Source organism: Mercurialis annua, linkage group LG3 (assembly GCF_937616625.2).
Source record: "Mercurialis annua linkage group LG3, ddMerAnnu1.2, whole genome shotgun sequence".
Lineage (NCBI taxonomy): Eukaryota > Viridiplantae > Streptophyta > Magnoliopsida > Malpighiales > Euphorbiaceae > Mercurialis > Mercurialis annua.
Genome location: NC_065572.1, coordinates 1,217,704 through 1,236,173, shown reverse-complemented (window position 1 = coordinate 1,236,173; position 18,470 = coordinate 1,217,704). Strand labels below are relative to the sequence as shown.

At 34.3% G+C, this 18,470-nt stretch overlaps 4 protein-coding genes across 4 annotated transcripts; 2 read left to right on the top strand and 2 right to left on the bottom strand.

Annotated features, from left to right (window-relative positions):
- The first annotated feature begins 2,173 nt into the window (after nt 1-2,173).
- On the top strand, nt 2,174-5,666 carry LOC126671260 (GDSL esterase/lipase At1g09390). Its single transcript, XM_050365017.2, has 5 exons — nt 2,174-2,549; nt 4,126-4,314; nt 4,679-4,839; nt 4,937-5,201; nt 5,322-5,666. The coding sequence occupies exons 1-5, from the start codon at nt 2,294-2,296 to the stop codon at nt 5,552-5,554; spliced, it is 1,104 nt and encodes a 367-aa protein (XP_050220974.1). The 5' UTR covers nt 2,174-2,293; the 3' UTR covers nt 5,555-5,666.
- A 2,381-nt stretch (nt 5,667-8,047) lies between these two features.
- LOC126673143 (pentatricopeptide repeat-containing protein At1g56690, mitochondrial) lies at nt 8,048-12,157 on the top strand. Its single transcript, XM_056105240.1, has 2 exons — nt 8,048-10,631; nt 10,997-12,157. Exon 1 carries the CDS (start codon nt 8,165-8,167, stop codon nt 10,268-10,270), a length of 2,106 nt encoding a protein of 701 aa, XP_055961215.1. The 5' UTR covers nt 8,048-8,164; the 3' UTR covers nt 10,271-10,631; nt 10,997-12,157.
- Nucleotides 12,158-12,981: 824 nt separating this feature from the next.
- On the bottom strand, nt 12,982-13,713 carry LOC126673157 (protein NIM1-INTERACTING 3). The gene is made up of 2 exons (XM_050367155.2): nt 13,498-13,713; nt 12,982-13,402 (listed from the first exon to the last, which is right to left on the bottom strand). Exon 2 carries the CDS (start codon nt 13,373-13,375, stop codon nt 13,025-13,027), a length of 351 nt encoding a protein of 116 aa, XP_050223112.1. The 5' UTR covers nt 13,376-13,402; nt 13,498-13,713; the 3' UTR covers nt 12,982-13,024.
- An 830-nt stretch (nt 13,714-14,543) lies between these two features.
- On the bottom strand, nt 14,544-18,395 carry LOC126673145 (inactive glucose-6-phosphate 1-dehydrogenase 4, chloroplastic). The gene is made up of 12 exons (XM_050367140.1): nt 18,079-18,395; nt 17,659-17,926; nt 17,397-17,572; nt 17,132-17,226; nt 16,929-17,043; nt 16,599-16,804; nt 16,402-16,510; nt 16,268-16,305; nt 16,068-16,188; nt 15,785-15,987; nt 15,098-15,298; nt 14,544-14,995 (listed from the first exon to the last, which is right to left on the bottom strand). Exons 1-12 carry the CDS (start codon nt 18,139-18,141, stop codon nt 14,755-14,757), a joined length of 1,836 nt encoding a protein of 611 aa, XP_050223097.1. The 5' UTR covers nt 18,142-18,395; the 3' UTR covers nt 14,544-14,754.
- Between the last annotated feature and the right edge of the window lie 75 nt (nt 18,396-18,470).

Genomic DNA, 18,470 nt, shown 5'->3' with positions numbered 1-18,470 from the left:
TTGAAGGTTCTGATTTATTATGACGAAGTTTGGAAGGAAGATCTTTATGTGGACATTGAGTTTATTTTCAGTTAACTAATAGTATACTACTACTCATTAAAAAATATCAATTTATTTTTAATAACTCAATATTTGGTTGAAAAGTAAAGTTAACATGAAGTTAACATGCAGTTAACTATTAAGATATTATTATGTAATCCATTCTCATGTTATCTATAAATTTACTACTTCAAAGGTTTCTTTATTTTGACATTATGTTTACTTTCAGTTAACTAAAAGTATACTACTGCTCATTAAAAAACATCAATTTGTTTTTAATAACTTAACATTTGGTTGAAAAATAAAAGTTAACATGAAGTTAACTTGCAGTTAACATGAAGTTAACTTGCAGTTAACTAGTAAGATATTATTAATACACCATTGGTTAACCAACTAGAAAATCAAGCCATAAAATACAAAAATTGTTGTTGCTTCGCGGACATAGATTATAACGATTATATCAGATTCAAATGAATAGAGAATACAAAAAATCGAACAAAAGAAATACAAAAACTCCATCTTGTTAAAGAAAAAATAGCACTTTTGATTCCATCTTGTTGTTGTTAACAACGAATCATCTCTCTTCTTTAAAACTATCGGAGCCGTCGTCGCTGCCGTTGAGAAAGACAAAGAATATGGATTTGCTGTTGTACTTGGGGATGGCATGAACGGTTGGCGATGAGTGGGTGGCTGCCGGAGCGGAGATGAAGAGATCGCCGGTGGAGAGAGGAGAGTCGAAGGAAAAGATTTCGCAAGAGGGAAGAGAAGAGATCGCCAAATGAGAAGAAGATGCGGACCGCCGTAGGAAAAGGAAAAATGGTTGGAGGAAAAAGAAAAGGAGAGAAACAATTAAAATGAAATGGAAAGATTTGGTTAATGGGGTAATGGAGAGAAATATGGCAAAAATCTATGAAAAGTCTAAGAAAAATGGAAACATGCAAATCAATTATGAGAGGTTACCAATAATGAGAGAATCATGGGAGGTTACCATTTTAGATAGTTATATTTTACTAATTTAAAAAGTATTTTTGTGCAAAGCAAAATCACTAAATTCAAATTAGAAAATTGATAATAGTATAATTCAAAATGGACTTTTGCTCCAGTAAAATTCAAAATAAAATGGCCTAAACTAGTAACCTGGGTAATTTTCTCATAAAATATCATTGTTCAAGCCTGGCCCAAAACGAACGGACCTAACCTAAACTACGAACAAGCCTAGCTCTAACATAGTTTGCTCATTAACAAGGTAGTATTGTATTGTAGATCCAATCCGACCTATATTTGTCTCGCAATTCAAGCTTCAGACATGCTGAATCAGCCCAGGCATGTATGTAGTAGCATCACATGTCCTTGTCTAAAGAGAAAAAAAAATTCCCACTCACACTGTTGAGTCACACACTAGTCACTGTAGTCACTAGACATGTCTGTGGGCCGGATCGAGCCAGACCCAAACAGAACTTGGCCATTTTAATATAAGTGTTAATTTGGTTCAAATCCAATTAAACTTTAATATTTATTATCTAATTTCAATCTGTATTTTAAATTTATACGGGTTGAATTGATTATATTTTTTCTGAATATATATATAAAATTAAACATTATAAAGTTCAAATTCATCTATAAAAGTTCAGATTTATTATAGATTCGGTCAAAAATCGAACTTAAAAAAATAATTTACTATATAAATCCATCATAATTAGACTCAGGTCTATTAGTCAGTGTCACTAGTCACTAGTCACTATTATATCTGTTCTTGGATAGAATGTAGTCTGATAAAAATTCAATGCGGTAATATAAAGTTAAATCCAGAATTTTATTCAGATCTAATATTTTATTATTTAAATCCAATTGAATATTAAACATTGAATCAGATCAGACATTTTTACATTTATATAAAAAAATTAACTAAAAATAAAATTTGCACATAAAAAGCTATTTTTTTATGGCCATCTCATGAAGATGATAAACCAGTCTTAAGTAAAGAAAGTAAAAATGGACTTAGCGGCTACACATTGAGCCATTCAAATACACATTCGTTTAACAAATTAAAATACCAATATATGGATAATTTGCTAAACAAACGGTACAGAATCAGATGAGCTTAATAAAAAGTTAAATGTTTAAACTCAGTCCAAACGGACCGGGTCTGATCTCAAGTCACTAGTCAGTAGTCACTGCCATTTTAAAAACACAAGACAAGTAAAACGCAATCATTTAAAGGGCAAAACGCTCACTCCTAGTACTTCACTTCATAATGCTGTTCTCTACTTATTCTTCACCGCCAAACTTTCAACTCCTTGTCGTACTCCTTCCGTTATTATTTTACACCTGTACTGCCGCTTCACAATGCAAGAACTCTCCGGTTATCTTCAACTTCGGCGACTCTAACTCCGACACCGGTGGGCTTGTTGCCGGACTCGGTTTCCCTGTTAATTATCCAAATGGACGGCTCTTCTTTCGCCGATCGACCGGTAGATTGTCTGACGGTCGCCTTGTCATTGACTTTCTCTGTAAGTTCATGATCATGCTTTCTTCATTTTTGTTGGTCAAAAAAAGTATGCTAATCCGACGGTCGGATTTGTTTCTCTGTAAAGCTGTGATGATACAATGATGATCATTCATCACTGTCATTGTCTTCGATTTCGGTGCCACTGGTTCACTTGATTTTGGTTTCAGTGGGGCCTGTATTTATTTTCTTTTTGTTTTTTTAGATCCTGTGCGATTATTTTTATCATTAAATATTCCATTACATACTTTTTTTAGGCTTAATTTCTTAAAAAACCCCACCTTGCATTTTTTTTCGTTTATACCCTGATCTTGTAGAAACACAATTTGTACCCAATTTTGAATTTTTATGTTTCATCTCTACCCAAAAGCATTAAATTGTACTCTTTTCATTTGAAAAAGAGTTTAAAATAATTCTTTATTTTTAACTTATATACTAATTAGATATTAATGTTATTAATAGTATAAGAATACCATCTTCTTTAAAAAAATTAAAAATAATAATATATTTTTTTTAATTTTTTTTTTAAAATATTTCCGAATTTTTTTAATTTTTTTAATTTTATAATTTTTTTTAATATTTTTCAAAAATATTTCCGACAAAAAAATTAAAAATAATAATATTTTTTTTAATTTTTTTAATTTTATAAAATTAAAAAAATTAATTAATTATTTGGATGTATTTGATTATTTTTTAAGTTTAAGGATTTATTTGTATTTTTTAAAATAGAAAAAAGTATGTTTTAAACTCTTTTCCAAATGAAAAGAGTACAATTTAATGCTTTTGGGTAGAGATGAAACATAAAAACCAAAAATTAGGTACAAATGGTGTTTTTACAAGGTCAGAGTATAAACGAAGAAAAAGTGCAAGTTGGGTTTTTTTTAAGGAATTAAGCCCTTTTTTTTATTTAAACGTCTTTTTGGCTTTGTATTGTCGTAAAAATGACGTGACACAATAAATGATAAATCAAACGGAAATAGATTTAGTAGTGCCAACGTATTAGTAAAGTTTTAATATTAAATTCTGATTAAATGGTGCTAGATTGGTAGTAGTATAACTGTATAAGATATTAATCTATTATTTATAAAAAAATATCAGTGTCCAACAAATTTCTTTGGAACACAGATCCTAAGTTGTAGCTAAATTAATGTAACGGCAGATAATAATGGAGTATTTTAGTAGTATTAAGTTTCAAGTACCCATATCTGACGGTCTGACTGGGATCTACTCTTGTCTTAAAAAATAAAGTAAAGTATGGAGATGAATAAAGGGTCATTGTTGTCCATAATCTTATGTGTTACTGCAGATTAACTCACATCTAATAATCTTAGTTAATTAAGGATAATTTTTCTTTATTTTAGGTCAATTTATTTTCATGCTAATTAAATTTTAAATTGGACCATCACAATCTCTAAACGCATTCGTTTTGTATGGTTTAAGAGTTAATCGACTTAAAAATAAACGCTATTATTCTTAATTGTTCAAAATAACGAAGTATGAGTTAACTGTTTCTAACGCACAAATTGGGGGACCGCGATGACCTTCTGCTAAACTGTTTGTTTATATTTTTGTTATGGCAGGCCAGAGTTTGAATGCAGGTTTGCTGACCCCATACCTGGACTCATTAGCAGGGTCTAAGTTCAGCAATGGTGCAAATTTTGCTATTGTGGGTTCTTCTACTCTCCCGAAGTATGTTCCTTTTGCATTGAACATTCAGATTATGCAATTCCTTCATTTCAAAACTCGTGCTCTTGAAGTTGCCAATGCCGGTAATTTTTCATCTTCATTTAATTTCAAGTATTTAATAAATTAATGTAATAAAAAGGCATGAAAGTAAATTATACTTTATCTGTTGAATTCTTTTGAATAATGTTATGGAGAATATTGTCGATGAAATTGAGTCTGAGGGAGCATATGACTATTGCGATATCTCTAAATTGGGACCGGACATTGCACCTATGAGTTATATCTCAAATGATATGTTTATTGGACAATATTCTGCTAAGGTCGTGAGATCTAATTCTCTCGCAGGCGCCAAAATTTTCCCCTCCCCAAATGATAAAAAATAAGAGACTGTATATTGCTGTAGTCTGTAGACATTTAAAGTATATGTGACTTTGAGTTCATTTTTAGGTTCAGGAAATTTGATCAGTGATGAAGGCTTCAAGAATGCGGTTTACATGATTGACATGGGGCAAAATGACATTTCTGATTCATTTGCTATAAATCTATCTTATGCGCAAGTGATCAAGAGGATTCCATCTGTTGTTCAAGAAATAGAAAATGCCGTAAAAGTAAGCTTATCAATACCAAAATAGCTTGAGTTGCAAGTTTGTGAAGCTTTATTATCACACTGTATGGCTAATTAAACTCGCATTTTCATACAAATAGACTTTATACGATCAAGGAGGCAGGAAATTCTGGATACATAACACCGGACCATTAGGTTGTCTCCCTCAAAAACTTACATTAGTTCAAAACAAGGATTTGGATTCACATGGATGCATTTCGAGTTACAACAATGCAGCAAGACTGTTCAATGAAGAACTACGCCGTAGATGCCAAAGAATGAGGTCTCAACTGGCCAGCGCAACTATAGTCTATCAGGACATTTATTCTATCAAATATGATCTCATTGCCAATTCCACCAAATATGGTAAGTTAAACATTGTTGTTTAAGTTCCGTGACCAAAATAGCGTGAAAGTTTAATAACTCCGAAAATTTAATATCCAATTAAGTGGACGAGTTTAATTCTGTTTCATTTGGGCAATGCAGGTTTTTCAAAGCCGCTAATGGCGTGTTGTGGCTCTGGAGGACCTCCATACAATTTTGATATCCGGGTTACATGTGGGCAGCCAGGGCATCAGGTTTGCGCTGATGGATCGTCGTATTTAAGCTGGGACGGAATTCATTATACGGAAGCAGCTAATGCCATTATAGCCTCTAAATTACTTTCATCAGCTTACTCTTCACCTCATACTACTTTGGATTTCTTTTGCCACAATTGATTCTCATTTGTCATCTGTTGGAATTTCTGTATTGAGGAAGTCTATTCAACTTTAAAGCTGTTTTTCCAAAATGTAACCCAAAATGCAATAGTGGATATTATAAAGTCAACAATTTTGTGTTTTCATGTTGGATTCCTTTAGGCCATTTTGTCCTAGTTTTCGTAGAAGAAGAAGCAAAAATCTAGAAAATCTATAAATTGCCGATGTTATGCAACTTTTTTATAACCGGGGAGGCAGGAGCTATAGTTTATAATAGCCTAATCATTGAAAAATATTGGCTAATAATCACCCATGGCACCTCAACTTTAGGGGTACGGGCGCTAAACCCCCTGATGTTTAAAAACGGGCGCTAAACCCCCTGAACTTTGAGGCGGCGCTCACAAAACCCCTTTTGTTCCAAATATGACGAAAATATCCCTGGCGCCGTTTTTTCAGTCAATTGTCAGTTTTTAAAAAAAAAAACTGACACTGCCATATCATCTGACACGTCAGAATTATACCTTAAAAATTTCAAACACCCAAAATATCCTTACTTTAATTTAGAAAAAGACAAAAAAAAAATAACTCAATCTAATCTAATGAATTAACCCAGCAACTAACCCGACCAATACCCCAACCCGACCGACCCGACCACCGCCGGAAAATTTTCCGGTCATCTTCTCCGATTTGAAGATGACCGGAAAATTTTCGGTCATCAAAAAAATTTGTTCCTCAGAGATGATCTGTTCCTCTGAGGAACAGATTCATTGATGACCGGGAAATTTTCCGGTCATTTTCAAATCGGAGAAGATGACCGGAAAATTTTCCGGCGGTGGTCGGGTCGGTCGGGTTAGGGTATTGGCCGGGTTAGTTGCTGGGTTAATTCATTAGATTAGATTGAGTTTTTTTTTTGTCTTTTTCTAAATTAAAGTAAGGGTATTTTGGGTGTTTGAAATTTTTAAGGTATAATTCTGACGTGTCAGATGATATGGCAGTGTCAGTTTTTTTTAAAACTGACAATTGACTGAAAAAACGGAGCCAGGGGTATTTTTGTCATATTTGGAGCAAAAGGGGTTTTGTGAGCGCCGCCTCAAAGTTCAGGGGTTTAGCGCCCGTTTTTAAACATCAGGGGGTTTAGCGCCCGTACCCCTAAAGTTGAGGTGCCATGGGTGATTATTAGCCAAAAATATTTGATGTTTCAATTTTTTTTTCGTTTATGGTCCAAATTTTCAGAATCGTCAATTTTAGAGTATTTTTTAATTTTCACTTTTAACTGTAAAATATAGAGGCGGAGTCTTTGTTGTAGTTGATGGGAGGACTAAGACTAGCCAGCAGTACAGAATAGAAACGTCCTTCGCCAGTTCTGGAGCCAGCTAGTTTGGAATGAACTCCCTCTCATCTATATCTATATCTATACTTCTATATCTATTTTATACTATATATAAAATCACGGATGGGGGGAGGACAGACAAATTTACTGAATAATCCTTTTCAGTTTACTACTAAATAAAGGTTTTATAGTCATTAACTAATTAGTTATTTAATAAATCATTATTGTAATTAAAGTCCTAATTGGAATAGGTAGCTAAATTATCTCCAATTTAATTTTTAGTATGTAAAAAATCACTAAATTGTCTTCAAATTAGTAGGAATACCTATCTTTTAATTTGATTGAATTACAAAATTAAAATACTGTATTTGGTTACTATAATATTATTTAAATTTCTATGTTATTATTTTTAAAGATATTATTAATAATATTAAGTTAATTATTTAATTATTGTTATTATAAAACCAAAAGAAGAATAAATTCAGTATGGAAAATTTTAATAACCGAATATATTATATTTACTTTTATAAAAATTCTTAACTAATTTAATATTAATTATAAATAAAAAAATTGATATAATTATAATAAATTTACTAATATGTTTATTGACGAGTTACGTTACGAGCCACGTGCATAGCACGTTATGCGAAACTAGTAGTTAAAAATTATCTATTTGTTTAAAATTGGATTTATGAAAACTTTTTATGTTTGAAAGATATAAAGCGTATAATTAATTATTATTATTTTACTATAAAACGCAATTGAAATTAAAAATTGAAAAATAAGTTAAAATTGACATTTAGCTCGTAACGGTCAAATTCTAAGTTGCACGGAAACGTAAACGGAAACGGCGAAACGGATTTTTCCAAAATTTAGGAAACAAAAACGTGGGGGGAAACGTGTAAATAGTAAAAATATAGGGGTATATTTATAAATATTAAAATTTATAAAATTATAACAATTGATAAGATAAATTATTAGAATATCTAACAAATATAACATATCATTAAATTCCATAATAAAAAAGTCTATAATTTGAATATATAACAAATATAGTATATCAATATTCCATAATTATAAAATTTATGGATGAATGATTAGATACTTGACCTTTTTTAGGGTTTTTTTAATTATTTAAAAAAAAATATTATATAAGAAACGGGTTTTCTTTTAGAAAACAAGTTTCCAACTTTTAGTATTTACAGAACGGGCCTGAAACGTTTCCGAAGAGCTTCAGAGAGTTTCGGAAACGGGGAAACTCACCCACATAAGGTTTCCGTGCATCCTAGGTCAAATTAGTAATGATAATCCTACGAAGAACCTACTGTGTTAGTTTATATGCAACATCGTCCACTTCTCAGATTTCCCATTTTGCTCGAACCGGTCAAATTAGTAAAGCTCGCAAGATATTCGATGAATTACCTTACAAAACCATCGTTTCATGGAACGCCATTGTCGCCGGTTACTTCCAAAACAAGCTTCCTCATGAGGCCCGAATCCTGTTCGATAAAATGCCTGAGAGAAATACAGTTTCTTGGAACGGATTGATATCCGGGTACACTAAGAATGGGATGATAAATGAAGCGCGCAATATGTTTGACAGAATGCCTGAGAGAAATGTTGTCTCATGGACAGTTATGGTTCGGGGGTATATTCAGAAGGGAATGATAAAGGAAGCTGAAGTGCTGTTTTGGGAAATGCCTGAGAAGAATGTTGTTTCTTGGACTGTGATGTTAAGAGGGTTGATCGACGATGGACAGTTCGATGAAGCTAGGAAGGTTTATGCTATGATGCCGGTGAAGGATGTTGTTGCTAGGACTAATATGATTGGTGGGTTGTGCGTGGAAGGAAGGGTAAGTGAAGCAAGAGAGATTTTTGATGAGATGCCTAGTAGAAATGTTGTTGCTTGGACTACTATGATTAGCGGGTATGCAACAAATAATAAGGTGGATGTGGCGAGGAAGTTGTTTGAAGTAATGCCGGAAAAGAATGAGGTAACTTGGACTGCAATCTTGATGGGTTATACTCGAACGGGAAGGATCGAGGAAGCTGCCGAACTTTTTGATGCCATGCCTGTGAAGCCTATTCCTGCGTGTAATGAGATGATTATAGGATTTGGACATACTAGGGAGATTGAGAAAGCAAGGTGGGTATTTGATCAAATGAGGGAGAAGGATGATGGTACATGGAGTGCAATGATAAAGGTGTATGAAAGAAAAGGGTTTGAATTGGAAGCGTTAGATTTGTTTAGATTGATGCAGAGAGATGGCGTTAGGCCAGCTTTTCCACCGATGATTAGCATTCTTATAGTTTGTGGTAGCTTGGCGAGTCTTGATCATGGTCGACAGGTTCATGCGCAGTTGGTAAGGTTTCAGTTTGATTTTGATGTGTATGTTTGCTCAGTTTTGATCACAATGTACATCAAATGTGGTGATCTTTTAAGGGCAAAGAGGCTGTTTGATAGATTTGCCATGAAGGATACTGTTATGTGGAATTCAATTATTACTGGCTATGCACAACACGGTTTAGGAAAGGAAGCTTTGCAGGTTTTCTATGAGATGCTCGCTTCTGCGGTTTCACCGGATGAAATAACCTTCGTTGGAGTTCTGACAGCTTGTAGTTATAACGGGAATGTCGAAAAAGGCCTTGAGATTTTTGAGTCAATGAAATCTAGATATTTAGTGGATAGAAGAACCGAGCATTATGCTTGCATGGTCGATCTACTTGGCCGAGCAGGAAGGCTAGACGAGGCAATGAATTTAATTGAAAAAATGCCAGTGGAAGCTGATGCTATTGTTTGGGGTGCTTTATTAGGAGGATGTAAAACACACATGAGGTTGGATTTGGCTGAAGTTGCAGCAAAGAAACTTCAAGAGCTTGAGCCAGGAAATGCTGGACCTCACATCTTGCGATCTCATATTTATGCATCCCAAGGTAGATGGGGGGATGTTGCAGAGTTGAGGAAATCCATGAGAGAAAAAAATGTAATTAAATCACCTGGTTGTAGTTGGATCGAAGTTGAGAAGCAAGTACATTTGTTCACTGGTGGAGATAGCACAAGTCATCCTGAGCATGCAGTAATACTGAAAATGTTGGAGAAACTAGATGGATTGTTAAGAGAAACTGGATATTGCCCTGATGGCACTTTTGTGCTGCATGATGTAGATGAGGAAGAAAAGATTCAGAACTTACGATATCACAGTGAGAAATTGGCAGTGGCTTACGGACTTTTGAAGGTGCCCGAAGGGATGCCTATACGTGTCATGAAGAACCTTCGAGTTTGTGGGGATTGCCATTCTGCAATTAAATTAATTGCTAAAGTGACAGGAAGGGAGATTATTTTGAGGGATGCCAATAGATTCCATCATTTTAAGGATGGCTTGTGTTCTTGCGGAGATTATTGGTGATTATACTTGTTGGTGCAGTCAAGCAAAAGCTGGTCTAACAAACGACCAAGGTTATGGATATATTTCAGTAGAAAGAGGAAATTTTTGAATAGAAAATTTGGGTGGCCTGCATTTTGAATTGGAGCTTGACCAGAGTTTTTGATGGCCTAGCTTCTGTGGAGGCCTCTCCCTACAAGCGCATATATGCAGTCAGTGCCCAAGAACTGCCCTTCTATTCAAAACATTTCTATCTCATATGGTCTGCCATTGAAGGAAGAAAAATCATCAATGTAGAGAATGGCATGTCCATTGAATGGCCAGCCAAGCTTTGAGCCCTCTTCATTTTTCATTACCTGATTGGAGTATGGTACTATACCTACAGGTAATGATCCATTATTGTTGAGATTATCGGCCCTCAGAATCCATTCCTTAACCATGTAATTGGGATATGCATATTCTTGTGTGATCGACATTTCCACCAGTTGATTCTTAGGTGTGTTGTGGGATCAAACTATACCTTTAGGTAATCAATACAAATAGCCTGTTCAAAGTACAGTGCTTGTAAGCTAGTTCTTGTACAAACCTTTTTTTGGGGTTCCTTTCACAGTAAAATTGAAAAATCTGTGGTGATGAACTTTACCTTTGATTTTAGTTTTTTTTTTAATATTCTTGAAATAATGTGTGTAATAATAAGCAGGCTTAAAACTCCTGTGAAAACTTTGTTTGCTTGAGTTAATTTTATTGCAGACTGCAGATACTAGATGCGAGGATTTGCAGTTTTAACAAAGAACTAGAGTTCTACTATCAATTATACATCTTTACGAAATGCTTACGAGAGAGTACAACAGGTATGCATCATTAAATTTTGTTAGCAATACAAATTCAAATTATTGTCTGTGTTGCTTTGTGTGCATTTCAATAGAATCTGCATAAGTTATCAAATAGTTTCATTCACTTCAGCATCATATAGGAAAGTTTTCTAATTTTCGAACTCTTTATCATATAGAATTCCATCTGCTTTTAAATAGCCAGTCCATTAAAACCCGAACAGAAACAAGAAGTTAAAACAGAACTAATAAATCTTTGAGACAGCCTAGGAAAATTTCAAACCTTCAATGCCCTTTTCTAGTCCCTTGTTTGAAGATCCTGATCGAGCCGTATCAGCTAACTCCAGCCCTCCAAAATCTTGTAATTCAAATGCTGGAGTCCACACTTTTTTGTATACCTTCTTTTCCTTCTTCAGTCTCTTTCGTGCTTCCATTTCACGCAAGCTGTTTGTCGAAAAATCACGAGCCCCTCTTAGTCTTCTAATTATAGCTAAGAATTTCTCAACCCTCTCATCACCATCAACTAAATCTTGTTCTTGTGCCTGCTTTTTCCCCCTCTCATTTTCCATAGTACAGTTCCCACCAAACCGCTATGACTTTTATTTTAATTAGGTGGTATTTTAGATCTGATATGTTGCTCAAAGTTGCCATATCACAAGAAATAGTTACATCAGTGAGGACCTACATTTGGTGTGAAGCCTTTTGATTTGGTCCAACGAATGTGATTGAAGTGAATCAAATTAGGATGCTTTTTCTACAAAATAATTCAAAGTAGCTATGAATAATTGGTAGATTATGGTGGTAATGGTTTTCATTTTCATTTCACATTATTCTTTCTTTCTCTTGATTGCCTGCACAAGACGCCATCACTGAACTATTAATTCAATTTTGCACCTTTAATGTTTGATCTTTATTAAAGGCCTAATGAGAATTTTGAACAGTATAGGTGAAGAGACAAGTATCTGGCAAACATGTCCACCTTTAACGTTGCTCTGTCCCAAGATTTAAAAGAAAATCTGCTTTATTTGGCTGGCTTAAATTATTGGGTTATTTGCAATATTAAATCCTTAAGTTTCACTTTTATAGCGATTTAATTTTATTTCTTAAAACGCCTCACTACTTATTTAAGTCTTTCGGACTTTTGCATTGAGTAGCTTATAGTCGTTTTTCACCAAAAATAAAATTAAAAATACATGTAATAAAACGGCACCGTTTTATATAAAATGACGTCACAAAACGGAATATGCTACACAAACATTGAAATTTAATATGCAAATAATCTTAAATTATTTGGTCTATAACTCTCTGTAGTATCAGCTGACAAAATCAAACTCAACATCAAGTATTGCTGAAGCCAAGCAATTGCTTGAATTAAGAGTTTGATAATAGTTAACAAAATTTACTCTCTCTAGCTTTTCTCTTCTTTTTTTCTCTCTGGCTTATCTCAAACATCAGTCAACAAAATTTACTATTCTTATACTTTCTTTTATCAATAATGATTCTCTCCCTCCTTACTTTTATTTGGATGAGAATATTCTCAAGTTCATTTTCGATAAATCTACATCATTCGTTATAAATAAATAAAAAATATAGACTAAAAGACTCTAAATTAATTTAAATTAATGTATACCGTTCAATAAATGTTGTAAATTTACCGCATTATTTTCAAGTGAATATGAAAAAAATTTATTTTTTCTTTATTTATGACAGTGAAAGTTGACCGAACGTAATCACTTAACTTAAAATAATTCTAATTTTAGTTTTTTTGTGTTGGATTTACATGTAAAACATAATTTTATAATTTTGTTAATAAACAGTATTTTATTGTTAGAAATTTATTATAATTACTAACTAAACTAAAATATGTGAAAAAAATAGTTCAAGAACCATTAATAAAAACTTCCCTAAATATAATTAGTGAATCCATTGATGAATAATAAATAAGATCCTACAAAGATAGATTTAAGTCTAAATCATTAATGTTTCCTCCTTCCTCTTGTTTCTTCTGTTTATCTTCTTCTTGTTCTTGTTCTTGTTCTGCAGGTGCTGCTGTTTTAGAAGGACCTGCATGATCATGATCACCATTTTTAAGATGATTAAAATCCTCTGGTTGAAATGAAGGATTCCAAGGTGCTTCAATTTTCTTGTCCTCTAATTTTTCCTTAGTGATCTCTTGGGTTCCTCTTCTTAAAAAATGGAGCCTTTCTCTTGAGCTTCTGATCAAAGCAAAGAATTTCTCCATTTTTTCTTCTTCATCTTCTTCTTGTTGTTTCTTTCTCTTCCTGTTTTCACCCTCCATTGATGAAGCAAGGAGAATTCTGTAGAACTGTTACAAAATAATAAATAATAATAAAAATTAAACTAAATTAAATAGCTACTATAATTTAACCATGCATATGACTTATGTTATGCATGAAATACCGTGTTAAATTAAAATTGACTTTATATAGAGAGTCAGCAGGAGTGGGTGATTGTATCACCAAAAACCGACTCTGTTCTGGTTGTTGAAATTACTGAAATGCCCATCTGTTTCAATCTTATTTTCTCATTGGAAATCACACTCTTTAGCTTCATATCTGTCGAGTTTCAGATGGTCCAGGGCCAGGAGAAGCTGTTTAATAGTCTTAAGTGTTGAAAATAGAAAATGGGGAGTGGTATTTTGGGTAATTGGCAAGAATAATGATCAAGGGTGAGCAAAATATCCGACCGAACTAATAACTTTTGGTCGGTTCAGTGATAAGTTAGCTCAGTTCGGTTTTAGTTTTGATTCTTGTTTTATTTTTTAGTTCGGTTTTAACTTTGAAAAATCAAAATTGACTGAACCGATAAACTTTTTTAGTTTGGTTTTGATTTTATAATTTTTTAGATGGTTTGATTTTAATGTAGATATTGACATTTTAATTTGATCGGTTCTGGGAATGCTCATCCCTGCATCACCCCACAACTGAGCAACAGAGTGACGCAACACAAATGACACCATGTTATGTGGCGGCTTGCGGAATATAGGAATACAATGACATGTTTTGTGGGATCCATCCAGCAAGTTACCCTGAATTAACAAAGACTTCCGTATGTACAATTCTTTGTTTAAGTCTTCTTTCTTTTCTTTTGGGTACATGCATTGTTATGGACGGATTCCGACTATAAAACGACATCTTTAAATTAATCATTATTCGAACCGGACATGACCATACGTAGCTTTCTTTGTTTTGAGTCTCCTCCCTTTAGTTTATCAGTATATTCTTCATAAATTACTTGCTAGTAAAGAGACTATGGGAAATCAACAAAATGAATGATTAAATGATGGTCATGTGGTGGGGCCTCAACTCACATGATTCATATTCCTTTTATTGGACCGCTCAACTCCCAAAATCTTTCACCAATTAATTAACAAGTAGAGAAGAAACACATTTTGTACACAACATCAACCCTTAGTAGAATTAATAATCTTATAACACATCATCGACTGTATAAATTTTCTTGATATTATTGACTATCTGTGGAAAATATCTCTGAGTAAAGCACAAAAATACAGGATAACTTGTTTGTTTCCACCTTAAACCCAGGACTGAAGGAAACAATCCCATCCAAATTTTGGCAAATGTAAGCTACCCGTTTGTTTAGGCTAAACTTATTATATGCTCATTTCAAGAAAACAGAGTCGTTTGCGAAAAAGACTCAACCTTCGTCTGCCCACCGAACCCCATGTTTCGCCCAAAGATAGTAAGCTCCGACCGGACCTCTGCCTCCTAATTCATACAGCTCAGGTGTGGTATTTTGCTTGTCTATTTCATTGAGAATTGGAGTTAGAATGTTCCATGCAGCTGAAAGCTCATCACTCCGCATAAAAAGATGGTTGTCTCCATCGATGACATCAAGAAGAAGATGCTCATATGAATCAGGCACCTCCACATTGTACCTATGGTATATAGGGGACAGTTCCCCAGAACATTAATATTAAAAAACTGTTGATATTTGAGTCAATATTAATGCAAAATGTCCTAAAACATGAGCTACTCACTTTTCCTTGTAGAGCAAGTTAAGTTCGGAAGCATCCAGCTGCAAACCCAGTCCTGGAATTTTGTTATTTATTTTGACCAGGATGGCTTCATCAGGGTCATCACGCAAAATCAGTTCATTGGTCGCCAAATCAATGTTATGCCCAATGCGTTCACGATAAATGTTTCCGGGGACATGATGGAACTGTATGCGTATCTCCAGTCTGCGCTATAGAGCTCATGTTAGCGAGCTAATTCCTTACTGTAAAATCACAGATCATGTCTTACTAATTCTTAAATGTACAAGCAAAGCGAGGAAATAAATGTGCATGCATTCACCGATTTAAATGAACCCTGGTTTTGCCACTAGTTTCCATCAGGATCTGAAATTCAAGAGTCTAGCTGCATACACACCTTCAAAGAATTTCAGAGGTTGGCTTCCTATATTTTGTAGTTGATTTAACAATCATCCGGTATAACCGAAACACAAGCAGGTAATCTCATGCAAATTCCTTCTTTATCTAAGAATTGTGATATCGTAAGTGTGAAACTGACTTCAAAATATGTCTCCATTTTGAAGAATTTTCCTTATGTTACCATCGGAAGTAATTTCGAAAAAAAGCATAATGACATCGGACAATCGAACAGTAAGAACTTCCACAGACACTAGTACATTGCTATACAGCCCAAATTCCAGAATTACTCGTTACCTGTGTTTAGCAAGTCCCCTGCCAGTCTTTACTAGAAAAGGCACACCGTCCCAGCGTGCATTATCAATATATAATGCAGCAGCAAAATATGTCGGGGTCGAGCTGTTCAAATTTACATCAACTTTCTCTCCGGAAACAGCTTTGTATTGCCCAAGTATTACATCAGAAGGATCCAATCTGCGAATGGACCTTAAAACCTTGACCTGAAAAGAAGCTTTTCCTATTAACATGGAATTGCTGAAAGTTGTTTGACAAGAATGAGTTCTACGTAAAGATCATCTACCTTTTCATTTCGAATGTCTTCGCCATCAAGACTTACAGGAGGCTCCATAGCAAGCAATGCTATGGTCTGGAAAATATGACTCTGCACTACGTCTGGAATGATCCCATAACTGTCAAAATACCTGCAGAATATAATGCAACTTATGACAAGATTCCATTTGATTCAAAATACATACGAGAAAGATCACAAATTATACTCACCTTCCGGTCTGCACACTGAGGTCTTCTGACAAAATAACCTGCAGAAAATCACAGCAATAAATTCAAGGTTATCGTACTGTTAATAATAATGACACAGCAGGGAAATGACAACTGAGCTAGGCAGATAAACTCACTTGTACATTGCGTATATAATTTCGGCCCCACAGTGGCTCAAAAACAAGATTAGAAAACCTCAATACTGTAAGATTTTCAATGAGGTTTCTTCCTAAGAGATGGTCTATCCTGAAACAGTAAGATATTTCAAAAAACAAAAAGAACGAAGCCGCATGATAATGTAAACAAAATATGTATAGCGAATAGGAATGGAGACCTGTATAATTGTTTCTCTTCAAAATTAGCAAGAAGAGACTTGGTTATTTGATGAGAAGATTTTGCATTGAACCCAAAAGGCTTTTCAGTTATTATACGATTCCATCCCCTAATGGTTTGGGCATTATCAGCAAGAGAAGATGCGACATCAAGAAGCGCTTCTTGCGGCACGGAAAGATAGAAAATCCGGTTTGCTGCATGTCTCCCCTGTATTTGTTAAGCTGTTATGGAATCAGTTATCAACAATAAGTTGAAATGGTGTATAGTGAAACACCACACTGCCCATGCACAAAGCAATTTCCCAATATTTACGTAACAACACGAAGCATACCTCAATCTGCTCCATTCTAGCATTTAGCTTTGACATCCCTTCTTTATTGTCACATCCTCCGTTGAGGTAGAATGTCCTACTTAAAAACGCCTCTGTTTTGTCTCCGCAGTTTTCACTGAAACAATTTTGTACTCTTAAACCAGATCATATAATATAAGAAATTGTAAATAAACCAAGATTCAATAACAATCTAAGAACCATACTGATCATCAACACGGCATGTCAAAGTAGAAGCTATAATGGATCTTAGATCTTCATCTGTCAAATTCTTCCTTGAATAACCAAAGATAGCTACATCCTACAACAATGGAATCTATAAGGCCAAAATAGAAACAAAATCTAACTCATTAAACGATGTTAGCACAGCATGTTGAAAGAAAATAACATTCAGGTACTAAGGTTTCAATTTGTCATTCATAACTAGGGAACCAATAAAGAATGTGCATCCAAATATTACAGCAATCTAACCTCAGGTAAAAAGCCACTATTATACAGAGCATATAAAGCCGGAAAAATCTTCCCTCTTGCTAGCTCACCGGTAGCTCCTATAACAGCAATGGTAAGAGAAGTTGCTGTATCGCCCTCTACGGGAAAATTCAAAGAATTCGCTCGTGTCAACGAGGGAGTAGACTTTACAAAAGCAGCTGGATTCACAGAATTATCAGAACAAAAATTGTTAAATAAAACACACATGTAATAACTACATTTTAGCAAACACGTTGTTACTAACCATCAGGCGCATTAATCCTAAAGAGTTCTTCAGAAACATGTCCCGAATGCGTTGAAGTTGTTTCCAAATGATTATTTGAATGATCTTTACATTGATTTTTTATAACTTGAAGTTCCTTTGCAGGCCTATATTCTTTATTATGCTGTTGAATGTTTAGCCTTCTACGTATCCGTAACTTTAAGCCACGGAACCTTCGACGGAAATTAGCAGCTCCTCCACAGTGCACAAGGCGGCCACCTTCAACAGAATAAGTGTTCTTAAGAACAGCCTGCATCCACCACCGTCAACAAGTTTCAGATCAAACTAATGATTACATTCAGCACTGTCTATTTTACTAATTATCACAAAATTACAAAGAAAAAAGAGATAAACAGTGTAACAGATCATAGCTTTACTCAAGTTGGAGTACTGATCACTCACCGGAAAACTACAAGTAGATGTAAACGGTACCGGTAAATGCGAAAAAGAAAAAGAAATCGCCATCACTTCAGTTATAAATAAGCTTTTTTGAATCTTTTAGATGAAATTGTTAAAGATCCAAATTTGACTGCCATGTAAACAAAAATAAGAGATTTTTAACAATTGGGTATCATTGGATTGACAGCGGCGGAAATTTTGAACGGCCGCCGGTTTTGGAATTATGGCGGAGTCAGCAAACTCAGCGTTGATTGAAGGAATTGACTCAGTAGGGACATAAAAACAAGATAAGGTTTTGAGACTGTGACGTAATCATACTATGTTTTTGTCTTAAAAAAAAAATTAAGGTACTGTTTTGAAATTGAAATTTAAAGAACCACATTTAAATTTTACAA